This window comes from Madurella fahalii, assembly GCF_045866475.1.
Source record: "Madurella fahalii IFM 68171 DNA, scaffold_5, whole genome shotgun sequence".
Classification (NCBI taxonomy): domain Eukaryota; kingdom Fungi; phylum Ascomycota; class Sordariomycetes; order Sordariales; genus Madurella; species Madurella fahalii.
In genome coordinates, this window is record NW_027263975.1 from 4,526,529 (window position 1) to 4,538,800 (window position 12,272).

Genomic DNA, 12,272 nt, shown 5'->3' on the forward strand with positions numbered 1-12,272 from the left:
TTTTATTTTTTATTTTTATTCTTGATTTTTTGGTACACGTTCCCAGACCTACAGCTGCTGCGTGATAGCGTTATAGGTGTTGTAGCCCGAATAAGAGAGGTAAGAGAGCTGACTAGACGGGGGAAACGGCAGATACGAAGCGCAACTCCTGAGCCTCGCATGGCGGACATGCCCGGAATCTATGTCGATGCTATATATACGAGCGCCAGCTGGACAACCGTAATGTCTCATGCCTCCTTAATTGCCAGTCTTTCTCTCATCTCGCTCTTTATCCGCGTGATGGTGCCGGAACCTCCGTAAACCAGACCCGTATAGACCATGGCCACACTGGCGCCGGCATTCAGTACCTTCAGGGCCTGCTCGCCGTTTGTGATACCTCCCGTGGCAAAGATGACCTTTTGCGGCGCAAACACGTCATCCACGCCTGGCGAGTTCAGCGAGTAACTGTCGAGCATCTTGCGGTACCTTCCCACCAGGTTCAGCGTCCGATCGAACATGGCCGGGCCGGAGAAGCCGCCGTCCTCAGTCAGCGCCTTCTGCTCCTTGCCGTTCAGCTTCACTCCTTGCGGGACCAGCCCGGTCCGCCGCTTCGTTGTGTTACCCACAATGACGCCATCCACACCGCTCATCCACACAGCCTGCACCACCCCTTCCATCTGGGTATCATCGTCCTCGTCTGGCGAGACCTTGACCATGACCCTGGGCTTGACCTTCCTGTCCGTCCGCTTCGCCTCGTCGACCACGGCGCTCAGCAACCTGGCGAGCGGCTCCGTTGCCTGCAGGTCGCGCAGGCCGGGGGTGTTCGGGCTGCTGACATTGACGACCAGCACATCGGCATACGGCGCCAGCCTCGTGACGCAGTGCACGTAGTTCCTGATGACGGCGTTGACATCCTTCTCGTCCGTCTTCTTGTTCTTGGCGATCTGGACGCACAGCAACCGGCCCGGCTGCAAGCTGCCAGTGGGGACGTCGCCCATCCCGCCATGCAGCGCCTCGGCTTCGCTCAGGCCCAGCCGTCGTGCGTACTTGCGCAGCCGTTCCCGCAGCCGCGCGGCCATGGCATCGGCGCCCCGCGAGTTGAGCCCATACCGGTTGATCAGCCCGTCCACGGCGGGGATGCGGAACACGCGCGGGCGGGGGTTGCCCTCCTGCGGCAGCGGGGTGCACCCGCCCACCTCGACGACGCCGGCGCCCAGCGCGAAGAGCGCGTCGGGGATCTCGGCGTCCTTGTCGAGCCCGGCCGAGATGCCGACGGGGTTGGCCAGCGTGGTGCCAAAGACGGTCACCGAGAGCGGGCTTTGTTCGGGCCGCGACGGGTCGGACCGCTCGCGCGGGTGCAGGCCGAGGGCGTACAGCGATTTGAGCGCGGCGGTGCCGGAGTGGTGTGCGTCTTCGGCGTCCGGGAAGATGAGCCGGAGGAGGGGCGGGATCAGCCAGCGGTGGAGGAAGGACGCTCGCGTGTCGGTTGCGTAGTAGTAGACGGCGCAGAGGGAGACGACGAGAGAGCCGCCGATGACGAAGGTTCTTGCGAGGGAGACGGCGGGCGAGCCGGCAGGGGACGAAGCTGTCGATGCGGGGCGCCGGCGGACATGGTTGGCAAGTCGGGGATGATGGGGGAGACGGCGGGCGAGGGGTCTGAGGGTGGTTGAAAGAGCGTGTCGGGCTCGTAGGTAGGGGCCCGCCATCTTGGTAACAAGGGCTGGACGACGCCAGCACGCAATGGCTCGCGGGATCGAAGGGCGGCCGCAATTCGGGGGCTTGATTGTGCTGCGACTGCGAAATTTTGGAGCTCCCAAGCCCTGAGCTTCCCGGTACTTTTCTGTCCGGCACTCGCCGAGTCCGGTGGTGGTACGGTACTGTGTGAGCCGTGGAGAAAATATACTGTCCTGCCCCACCCCACCTCAGGGTCTCCTAATGTAAAAGGTATTTTGCATTGTTTGTCCGCTTACAGCGGCTAGCATAGTGTCCCGTGAAGAATCAGCCCCGTCATGAGTTACCTGGTGGCTAGTTCCCCCCAGAAGACGAAGCAGAATCAAGGATAATTGGGACCATAACTTGGTAATCGCTAAGAGTAAATATCGAGTTTTACTTCGGGTCTCTCCCACCATTGCAGGCCACACGGAAACTACGTACCTGTGGCCCCCAGTGAGTGCCCAAGCATAATCGATGACTAAATTTCGATTCTCTGTCGATATCTCTCTCCAGCCAGTGACACAGCTGGCCAAAACGAATTCCCCGACTTGTACGATTTAGTGAACCGGGCTACAACACTATAGAAATCAATAGTGGAGTTAACCGTCTTGTTTTCATTACGAGCATTCGGCCCTGGTCGTGAAGGGGGCAGCCCAATCAACCTTGGAAGGGGTTAGGGTTAGGCTATGCTCTGTGGGCATTTTCCGTCCCCCGCGCCTCTCAACACTCACACAACGCGCAGTATCGAAACCCGAAAGCCACTACTCGCAAACATGGCCGACATCTCAGTCCGAGAACATATCCGCTGGCTCCCAAACGAGCCAAGCGAGCCAACATCGACGATCGTGCTCACTTCTCCAGAGCGGCGGTTTGTCGATATTCGCATTTTGAAGCCCACCTCCACCGAAGATACAAGTGGTAAGCTGCGTCTTCCCATCAAACAGTGACGGGCCTAATGAAGGAACACTGTGGAAATAGGCAGCATGCTGACTGCCGGATTTTACAGATGGTATCCTCCCGCTTTCCCGTCTTGACTGGGCCATCGCGGGCACCTCGTCGTCTAGCTGGCTCGCGACAAGTGATTGCGGGCCGGGGGAACGTGTCAAGCACTCCAAGTGGCACCATTGGATCGACTCTCGTACACGAGATGCCGAGCATATCATTGACGAAGGCGATGTGTTTGACCACCCGTCAGACACGAGCCTGACGCTGGAAAAAGGTAGAATGGTGAACCCAGACACGGGGGCTGAGGCCGACTATGAGGAGATGTGGCGGTCCGAACCCATCGAGCTCGGGTCTGCGCACGCGCTACCCGGCGATCCCGCCGCAACTTGCCTCGTGCTGCAGTGGAGCGGCGAGGAGGGCGGCGAGTGCCCAACAGGCCCAAGAAGGGGATTGGTTATCCGACTGGGACAGTACTGCCAAGCGATCGTACGGGATGGCAGTGAGGTCACGGTTGAAAGGCTTAGATGGCTTGCCGATAAGCAAACATGGCACCGGCAGGTTCGGATTGGTGAGAAGGAGTTGCCAACTGAGTTCGCAACCTACCTGGCGCACGAGGCTACGCTGGAGGACGAAGTGAAGATGGGCGGAGAGGTATGGAAAGTGATTGAGAAGGCATAGGCTGACTGCATTACTTCACGAGCTGCGACAACTGGGTCTGTTGGCATCGCTGCGACAGAAATACAAATGCACTGCTCGGCTGCAGACTGCCCTAACGGTCGTTCTGTTCGTCAGGGGCCCGGGATGGGTGGACGTTGGGCTTTGGAAAGAGGAGGTGGGATAATTAAAGGCTCGCTTCCCCAGAAAGATTTCTCACTTCAGCTTTACCTCGAGACTGCCAATCACGCTATCATATGTTGACGCCGGGATGCGCTACTTCTTGAGTCCATTTCTCTGTCACCGGCAATACCCCTGCCGCGTGCCTGACCCAACGTCTCCAGCCAGAAAAGCAGCCTCACAACCTGCTACTGAGTTGTGGCAATATCCGAAACATCCTCCCCGCTACCTATTCTGATGGTAAGTTAACTCCCATTACAAGGTTAAATAGCCATTTTTCTAACTAAAGGGCTCTCAGAGCGCTGGATGGACATCACATGCTTTGACATTGACACATGATCACAGCTATGTAAATAGGAAATACCGGTGGTACCCGAGCTGAGACTCCCTTTTGATGCTGATTCCGAGAAGCTCGGAACATCCTCATCCTCACCTTTATCGTTGATAACTCGGACGGCCAAAAGAACGAAGACAACTGGAACATACTGTACCATGTTTCTCTCAACCAAGCCTGCTAACGACATCTCCAAGCACAGGCGAAGAAGCTACGCGGTCTTGCCTCCTCGCCAGAGACCTGACGTGATAGCGAGTACGGAAAACGGTTCAGATTCTGCGAACATGGAACTTTCTCTCATGTTGTTGAACTATAGGACTTCTGCCTCTCCGTGGCCGGAAACGAGAAACAAGCGCGGCTGAAGCGGACATTTCAAAGAGGCCAGCGAGACATACAAGCAGCTGAAAAGTAGCTTCAATCCCACATTAATAAGCCTTCGATCCGCCACACCCGCAGGGATCTTTGTCAACGAATAACTCAATAATCTTCTTGGTCAATTCTGGAAGCATGGAAGCACACGGCTAGATCCCGCTTCTCGTTGGGGAAACATCATCTCTGCAGCAGTACAGCTGGGCTTTAGTAAGACATCGATGAGGCGGTAGTGGACAACCCAACTGCTCACCCTTCCTCCTCCTCCACCTTCCCTATCATCTCATTCCCACTTCTCTTCATTCACTACTCCGGCCTCGATGACGACAAGAACAACTGCACCAGCAGGACGCCCCGCCACACCACCTTTGCGCTGCGCCACCTCTCCAGCCGAAGCACAGTCCCCCACCCCGGCCATCCTCATCTTTGTACCACCTCTCCGCCTCGACCTCGCCAACAGGAGCGTAGTGGCCGACTGCGCAGTGCTGCCTCTCCCTATTAGTAATCCGCAGGCTACTGCAAAACAGCGGGCGGTGGGTCGGCTCCTGGAGCGCGATGGTGGCGGTGGCGGCGTCGGCGTCGGCGTCTGCGAGGATGTGGAGTTCGGAGTGGTGGATATTGTTGTGGATAACGAGGAGCCGAGGGTGTAGCGGGCGGTTCTGCCGGCTTGGGAGGAACGCTGACGAGCGGGGGAGGGGGCGCGTGGGGCGGATTGTGAATGCTACTACCGCGTCCGCTATTGGGGTGGGACCGCTATAAGGATAGGGGTGTTAGGGAGATTGGCGCTGATGGTAAGGCACGCGGGCCGGTGGTAGATGGTTTGTGGTTGTGGAAAGGGGATATTCCCAAGCTCGGAGTTCGATGTGCCGATGTGGGAAGGTGAAGGGGGATTGTGTGAAGGCGGTCATCTCGCCTCAGTTTTCTGCTCAGGAGTTTGCCGCTGAGCTGAGAGGATGACTGGGGAAGAGCGCAACGGGAAGGGATGGGATTACCAAGTGCAAGCTCTGCGAGAAGGGGAACACGACGGATAGCAGGACGCTGAAGAGATGTTTCAAATGCTTGAAGATCAGGTATTGTGGGCGGGCTTGCCAGAGGGCGGATTGGAAGCGGCATAAGAAGGAGTGTATCGCGTATGGGAAGCGAGTGAAGGTGGGAATCTGTTACCAGATCGTCTGTTAGTTAAAAACTTCTACGCGAAGGAAACTTTGAGCAGACGCTGACAGTGGCCCCTTTTTCCACACGATGAAGTTGGCTGGCGCGACTTGGGCAAAATATCCGAAAAAGAGCATTAAAATTTCCGCCCCAAGAACTCAACAACAAACGACATCTAAACAACTTGAAGTCCCAGAATCTAATCCCCCAAATCCATACCGCAAGAATGCAACCACAACTCTCTAGCTCTAACGGCCATCCGACACCACGCCCGCTCCTCCGTAGCCCTTGTTATATACAAAGTGTTGCATGTATGTACATGTACACAAGTCGATCCGAGCCGTCGCAAAGCGCCCCCGTCTTAGTCCTTGACGTTGATGTACCTGTAAGGCTTGGCCGTGTAGCTGCCCACCTTGTAGTTGATGGGACGCTTGTACTTGACGCAGCCGGCGCTGCCGCGGCACTCGAGCGTGTTGAAGTTCTTGTGCGCCTTGTCGGCCCACGAGAGGAACAGGACGACGTGGCCGGCGGCACCGCCGGTGCCGGCGCCAAGCGTGCCGACAAAGTCGCCCTTCTTGAGGTCCTTCCACGCAATCTTCTTGGCGATCTGCGGGAGGCTGACGGTGTTGTAGCCAGGGGCGCTGGCGTGCAGGGCCATGGAGACGAAGCCCGAGCAGTCGGTGCGGTACCTGCGGCCTTGCGGGTCCGGGTACGTCTTGCTCATCGAGTAGGGGACGTGGCGCGAGATCCAGTACTGGCCGCGTGCGATGATCTCGTCGCGGCTGATCTTGCCCTTGTACGAGGAGGTGCCGCCGCCGCTGCCGCCGCCGCCGCCGCTGCTGCATTTCTTGGTGACCATGCTGTTCGAGCCCGTCTTCACATAGTAGTCCGAGACGTAGCACCCGTCGGACGTCTTGTCCCAGATTTTGTTGCCGTTGATGTTCTCGCCATTGATTTGGCATGTGACCTTGACGTCTGTGCCCTTCTTGTACGACTTGATAACCTTGTAACTGGTTCCCGGGCCGGAACGGCAGTTAACGCTATCCCCGGTGATAGGGTATGCGGTGACCACGGAGACGGCCGCAGCCAGGGTCAGGAACAAGCTTGTGAGTTGCATGGCGACGGAGAGATGGCAAGATGCAAAGAAGTGTTCTGGTGTGATCGCTGGCGTGGATGCTGAGGAAGGCGGGTTTGTTGGTAGAGCGTGGAGTTGAGACTGGCAGAACACGAGGACGTCCGGGTCGTTTTATACTTTCTAGCCACCATCGTGAACGGCCAGGCGGAGTTGTCCTTACTCCGTACCGCCCTCCGGTAACCTTGCAATTACTCGAGATGTTGATAACGGTGGAGTCGACGGAATGGGTCGACCTTGGACGATGTGCCAGATCAAGCTGCCGACCTCGGTAGCTTACACGGCCGTGATGTAGCATCAGTCCCTAAAAATAGAGGGCTCTAGGCCTTGCTGCCAGAGTGGCACCTCCCCGCCACGGTTGGCGTAGGGATTTAACGTAGCACTCAATTTGGCCGTTTGGTATGTGATTATTTCGTTACTGTACATTGCAATGCGAACTAACACCGGTTGTTCTCGGGTCGGGGACTACTATAGGAGAGTGCTGACGATGTGAGGACAGGAAAGTAAGGTAGTACCAGTAATAGTAGGGTACCTTACACAGCCACATCTGTGCCGTTCGAACTGGTGGAAATGGAGCCGCAAATCGTCGACCAATGACCGCAAGTGACCCCACGGACCCCTGGCAGTCCCGTAAATAGGCCCGAGGCATTGAAAAAAAACTGTAAGACGGGCAGACTCTGGCTTTTCTGACTTCAATAGGCGCCATCACAAAGCAAATTGCGCCTCTCCGGCTCCATCACCTGAAGCCAGAGCGACGACTTTCAACCGAGGTATTCTTTTGTTGCGGCTAATAAGCCTATGCTTTGTTATCCCGACTCGACCAATTGGTCAAGAAATGCCAGGACGAAGCTTCAAGGGGGCATGGTCGCCATCATGCGTCAACGACGAATTGCTCCGCCGCGACCCGGTTAGGAGAGGCAACATCGGACCGTGTGCAAGTTGTTGTGAACCGCGGCGCTTTTGACGCCAACCCGGACGGCCATGTCGACGGAGACGTCCCTGATCTCGATTAATAGTTCCATTGCATGCGGACAGGGGAATCAGTGCTGTTTTCAGCCAACCGAGCCGCTGTGCTTGTCTGTCGGTATACTATTAGGGAAAGCGGGACGCGCTCTGTTGCAGTTAAGCTGCAAGCTAAGTCAACCCTTGTCCAAAGGAATCACGGCTATCGACCAGACGGTGTGAGGGTAGCTTCTGTTCTGCTTTTCTAATTAACCCCCAGGGGGCACGGCACAAGGTTGGAATGCTCATCAACCCTCCTACCAAACATGACTCTCCATGGAGCCGACCAACCTTCACAGCCGTGCAAGAAGGAGGAGTTCATGATCCAGAGACACGATACTTTGAGCTATCTTCCCCGGGAGCCCGCTCAGTTCAGCACCTACGAGAGTGGAAACGTCCACGGAGAGCTTTCCTGTACCCCCTTCCGCGCCTTCTGCATCCTCTTATTCGATCGGTACTAACATTGCGCGGCCTGCAGTTTGGCGATGACGGCGAACCACACTTGCTGAGTGCAAGGTGTCTACAGCCACCCCGAGAATGCCCTCGAGACCATCGACCAGTTTTGCCTGTCGGTGACCGGGCTGATCAACGCCGACAAGACCAAGGGTTTCAGTATGGGCGATAACATTGCAGAACACCGGCCTGCCGCCCTTCTCCGGCTAGGTTGGTCACATCAACTACTCTGCCGCCATCTCAAGTATTCGCTGAAGAATGCCGGCGACAACAATATTAGAGCATTGAAAAGAGCCACACTACACAGCCGATCTCAAGCTCTGCAAGCGCCTCGGCTCGCCGACTATGGGGCAGTGCCCGTGGTCGACCCCAAGGTCTTGCTAGGAGGCTTATATATGCCGTGCAGGTACCGGCCAGCGTTGCAGAGTAACGCAAGATGAACAAAACGGCATAGGAAGGGGTTTTAGGCCAGATGCTTGGGAGATGCTGCTCGAAGTCACCGAATGTTCGGTGGTCGGGAGTTAGGGACTGATACCACCATCGCCATACGTGTTCCGGATCACTACCGTCCTACTTGAGGGTGATCAAGCTTTTGCTAGTCAGATGCGTTCAGAAACCGAGATACCCTGCAAGCGGCGGGATCCAATCTTACCGGCTCTGATGTTGCGTTGTTACACAGCAGCTCTTCATTAGTAGCCGAATAGCCCCATCTCAGCCTGCTATTACTTCATTGTTTGGTCCAGCGAAAGCGATCTATCAAAAAGATTTCCATAGTCGGCGTCATTGCTCACGTCAAAAAGAATCGCTCAGCCCAACAGCACCTCGTCCGCGCTTCTCAATTTCGGCGTATTTAGGCGGTGCTATCTTAGAGCGTCTAGGCTCCCTCGATACCGCGGCTACTACTTGCTTTCCGAGAGCAGCTACAAACACATCTGCTGCATAGACTGAGCACAACCCTACGCTGGTCCATCTTGGAGAAGCCAAAAGCCGCCGCCCTCCATAACCCCCCCCCCCCCCCCCCCGGAAAGAGGTCTTGAAGAATTCATCGTCTAGGGGCCCATCTACTTTTACATCACCGCTGTCAGTTAAAGAGAGGAGGCTCAACATGAAATTCTAGGCACCACAACTCTCCGTCGGCAAACTTTCTTCTAGGATTGCCAGATAGGTAGGGAAGACTTGCAACTTGACGGTGGCCATGCGCATACCGTGATTCAGTATGCTGATAGGATGCGTGATATGAAAACGTCGTAATTACCTCATATCAATACGGAGTAGCTCTCTCCCCGGTCAAATTAGCTATTAACTTGCATACTAGAACGACGTAGATTGAATTTATATGAATCTACTACAGGGTTTCACCATTCCCAACTGGCATCTTACTTCACCTACTTTTATATAGGCAGGATAGAGACTAATCAGTAATAGCTAACCCTGTAGGGGGAGACTTGCCCAATCCTCCCGCCAGTCTTTGCTGCCCTCCTTGGCGGGCCAGATCCGGCGCAAAATATGCACAGTGGAGTGATGCGGAAGGGCGGATCCTCCTTGGTATACCTCGTCATAGAGTCTCGTCAAATGTTTATCGCGGGCCTCTCTCGACCTTCGACCTAGTTCCCTCACATTAATAGTATCCTTGTCATCCCGAACACCTCGCTCAATCAACCATGAGCGACTCAGGTTGGCGACAACCTCGTATGTGTCGTTGTAGCTGACGTTCATACCAAACTTGCCGCCGCCCGCCGTGTATAGCTTGAGAGACTCCAGCGGTTTCCCCTCTTTGGCACGGCAGATGGTTTCCCAGATCGATCGTGCCAGTGTCTCGTCCACCGCACAGTTCATAAAGGTTTCTCGTAAGTGGCCTCTCCTGAAGCGTGGATGTTCCTTCGTATATAACCGACGGTCGTCTTCATCGAACGATAGGTCATCGACCGAATCGCTGCCCCGGTTGACAGCCCAGTTGGAACAATCTAGGGTAAGGAAAAGAAATTGCAGGCGTTCCATCTTGCCGAAAGCCCTGTATATATCCACCTCACGCGCATCGGATTTCGTGCGTTTGACCGAAAGGGCCAGGTCTTGCAGCGCCGGACATTGAGCCCGAATTTGTAGGATATGTCCCTTGTTGAACGTCAGGGGTATGTGAGGTCGGCCGTCGCAAAAGGAAGATTCGGACTCGGACGGCCTGAGGCTGAGCTTCGTCAAGGTAGGCCCGTGGCGTACGAGTATGGCGTCCACGATTTCGGGTTCGAGTGGACCGGACACCGAGAGTTCATCGAGAGGCTCGAATGCCTTAAAAAAGGCGATAGCATCCAAGGCGTAATCAGGTTTTTCGACATGGTCGTCATTACGGCCTAGACAGACATAAAGCGCCTTCAGTCGGGGAAAGGAGCAATTCTCGGCCATCCATCGCATCGTCTCGTCGTTTATATAGACATAGTAGTTTCCAACGCCGCCCCCCAAAGCCAGACGGTGCAAGCAGCTGAAGTCTGTGTAGTTGCTCCAATCTTGAAGGAAACTTGGTCCGGCCCCTATCGCGCCTACGAGTGACAGGGACGTCAAGGACCCCATTCTATGGCCGGGCCCAAAGCCCGGAAACCCTGGCCACGGTGCTCGGGGGAGGGTGAGCCGACGAATTGATCGCGATGTCCGCGAGGCAACCAGGTGAACCATACGAACCTCCTTCAAGTTGGGGGCGAGACCGGCGACAAGCTCGCGCACTGCCTCCTCGTTATAGTCATCCTGGCCGTCCGAATCCCGCCATGTATATCTGACCTTGATACTATGTAGACACGGGGATGTGGCAATAGCCATCTCGTGGGGATCGGGGGCTCCGCATCGCAGGCTGCGCAGTCGGAATGTGAGGTGGTAAAGTTTGCACTGGGGGTGGTGCTTGTGGAGGGCGTCGAGAAGGCTAGGCGGGAACTGGTTGCGGCAGTCGTACACCAGCTCTGTCAGGCGTGGGAGTGTTTTGACAAGGTTGACGACCGGTGCCCATGCCATATCTTCCTCGGGAGAAACCTCGATAGGTTCGTCGTCAAAGAAGGCACCCGGCAAGAATGGTTCTTGGTCCCCCAGAATCTCGTGGACCGAGTCGCGCTCCACACCATAGTAGTCAAAGCCTTCATCATCTTCATCGTCGTCATCATTCTCATCACGGTTCGACGTCCTCGCCTCCATCCCCGGTTCGCTAGGCTCTCCGATATTCAAGAACAGACACCCCTTGATGCCGAAAAGGCGGACGTGGTGGGCAGACTCGGCGCCGGACAAAACCTTGACCAGGGTGCCGACATCACGCCGCAATGCCTCGGCGTCGCCAACCGCAAGATGGATATCGCGGAAGACGTACCGAAGTGTGGCCCTGTGGCAAGCCCTGTTTGCCAAACTAAGCGCGTAAAGACTAGGTCGGTACGTGTGGTGGAGATAGCTCGCTATTCGCTGCAGCGTCTCAAGTGGCAGACGGTCCAACTTGGCCGAGGCCATCGCTAGGATTCACAGATATCACCAAAAGGTAGTAGTAGACTGGGCAGCTTGAGCAAGGAGCTGGGTTCGGGGAGGGCCAAACAACCAATAAGCAACGGGAAACCGTTGAAACCTGAACAATGCCCATTGCCCTGCGCAAGCGGCCGGCCGAAAAGCAGGTTGGCCCAACGGCGCTTGGCCCCCACAGCGGCTACAGTAGGAGCCCCGCATTCGAGGCTGTGACAAGACTTGAGGTGCCGGCCCCGTAATTAAGGTACTGTACAATAGGCCCCGGTTCCACACCCGTGGCAGCGGGTCGGGGGAAAAAGAATGCAGAGAGAATTGCTACGTTGGCTTTATCTAATTGTTTTGACAAGGGGCGAGACGCAGGGAGAAGATATTCGATCGGTCGTCCGCGATGAATCCTGAGCGAAGGACCAGACGAGAGGGGCAGCACCAGCTGGACCGCGGCCGGTCCATTTATTCACGCTTTCCCCGACGGGGAGGAGGGAGGGTTTGATTCTCTCTGTTGGTAGCATTCTCAAGGCTCTGGCGATTAACACGCTCAGAATAGCTCAGCTGTATCCTGGGTAAGTAGTAGTAGTAGTAGCCCTTGGCGTCGCACATTCACCGCTCTCTCGAGTCTCGTAAGGTAAATCTGAAGCCAAAAACCTCTCAGCCCAACGACACCTGCTCATTTCCAGCAGCGGGGAGCACCGGGCCTCGTGGGTGCATTACAGCTTGATACAAGAAATGCTCCGTCAGCTGTTGCCTACCATGGCATGGAACCGTAATTACGCCGCTCAAGCTTCACGCGCCAATGCGGCTTGTAGTTTCACACTCCGGCGGACCCGCCAATCACGACACCGGTGCTGCCAAGGGCGGCAACGAAGAAGGGGCAGCAAC

General features: G+C 56.0%; 4 protein-coding genes across 4 annotated transcripts; 1 reads left to right on the top strand and 3 right to left on the bottom strand.

Annotated features, from left to right (window-relative positions):
* Positions 1 to 227: 227 nt before the first annotated feature.
* On the bottom strand, positions 228 to 1,685 carry URA9 (Dihydroorotate dehydrogenase (quinone), mitochondrial; the record flags this gene model as incomplete). The annotated part of the gene is made up of 1 exon (XM_071065342.1): positions 228 to 1,685. One exon carries the CDS (start codon positions 1,683 to 1,685, stop codon positions 228 to 230), a length of 1,458 nt encoding a protein of 485 aa, XP_070921443.1.
* Positions 1,686 to 2,465: 780 nt separating this feature from the next.
* On the top strand, positions 2,466 to 3,315 carry MFIFM68171_09924 (uncharacterized protein; the record flags this gene model as incomplete). Its single annotated transcript, XM_071065343.1, has 2 exons — positions 2,466 to 2,610; positions 2,699 to 3,315. 2 exons carry the CDS (start codon positions 2,466 to 2,468, stop codon positions 3,313 to 3,315), a joined length of 762 nt encoding a protein of 253 aa, XP_070921444.1.
* A 2,372-nt stretch (positions 3,316 to 5,687) lies between these two features.
* Positions 5,688 to 6,443, bottom strand: MFIFM68171_09925 (NlpC/P60-like cell-wall peptidase; the record flags this gene model as incomplete). Its single annotated transcript, XM_071065344.1, has 1 exon — positions 5,688 to 6,443. One exon carries the CDS (start codon positions 6,441 to 6,443, stop codon positions 5,688 to 5,690), a length of 756 nt encoding a protein of 251 aa, XP_070921445.1.
* Positions 6,444 to 9,338: 2,895 nt separating this feature from the next.
* On the bottom strand, positions 9,339 to 11,387 carry MFIFM68171_09926 (Kinase subdomain-containing protein; the record flags this gene model as incomplete). Its single annotated transcript, XM_071065345.1, has 1 exon — positions 9,339 to 11,387. One exon carries the CDS (start codon positions 11,385 to 11,387, stop codon positions 9,339 to 9,341), a length of 2,049 nt encoding a protein of 682 aa, XP_070921446.1.
* Positions 11,388 to 12,272: the final 885 nt, after the last annotated feature.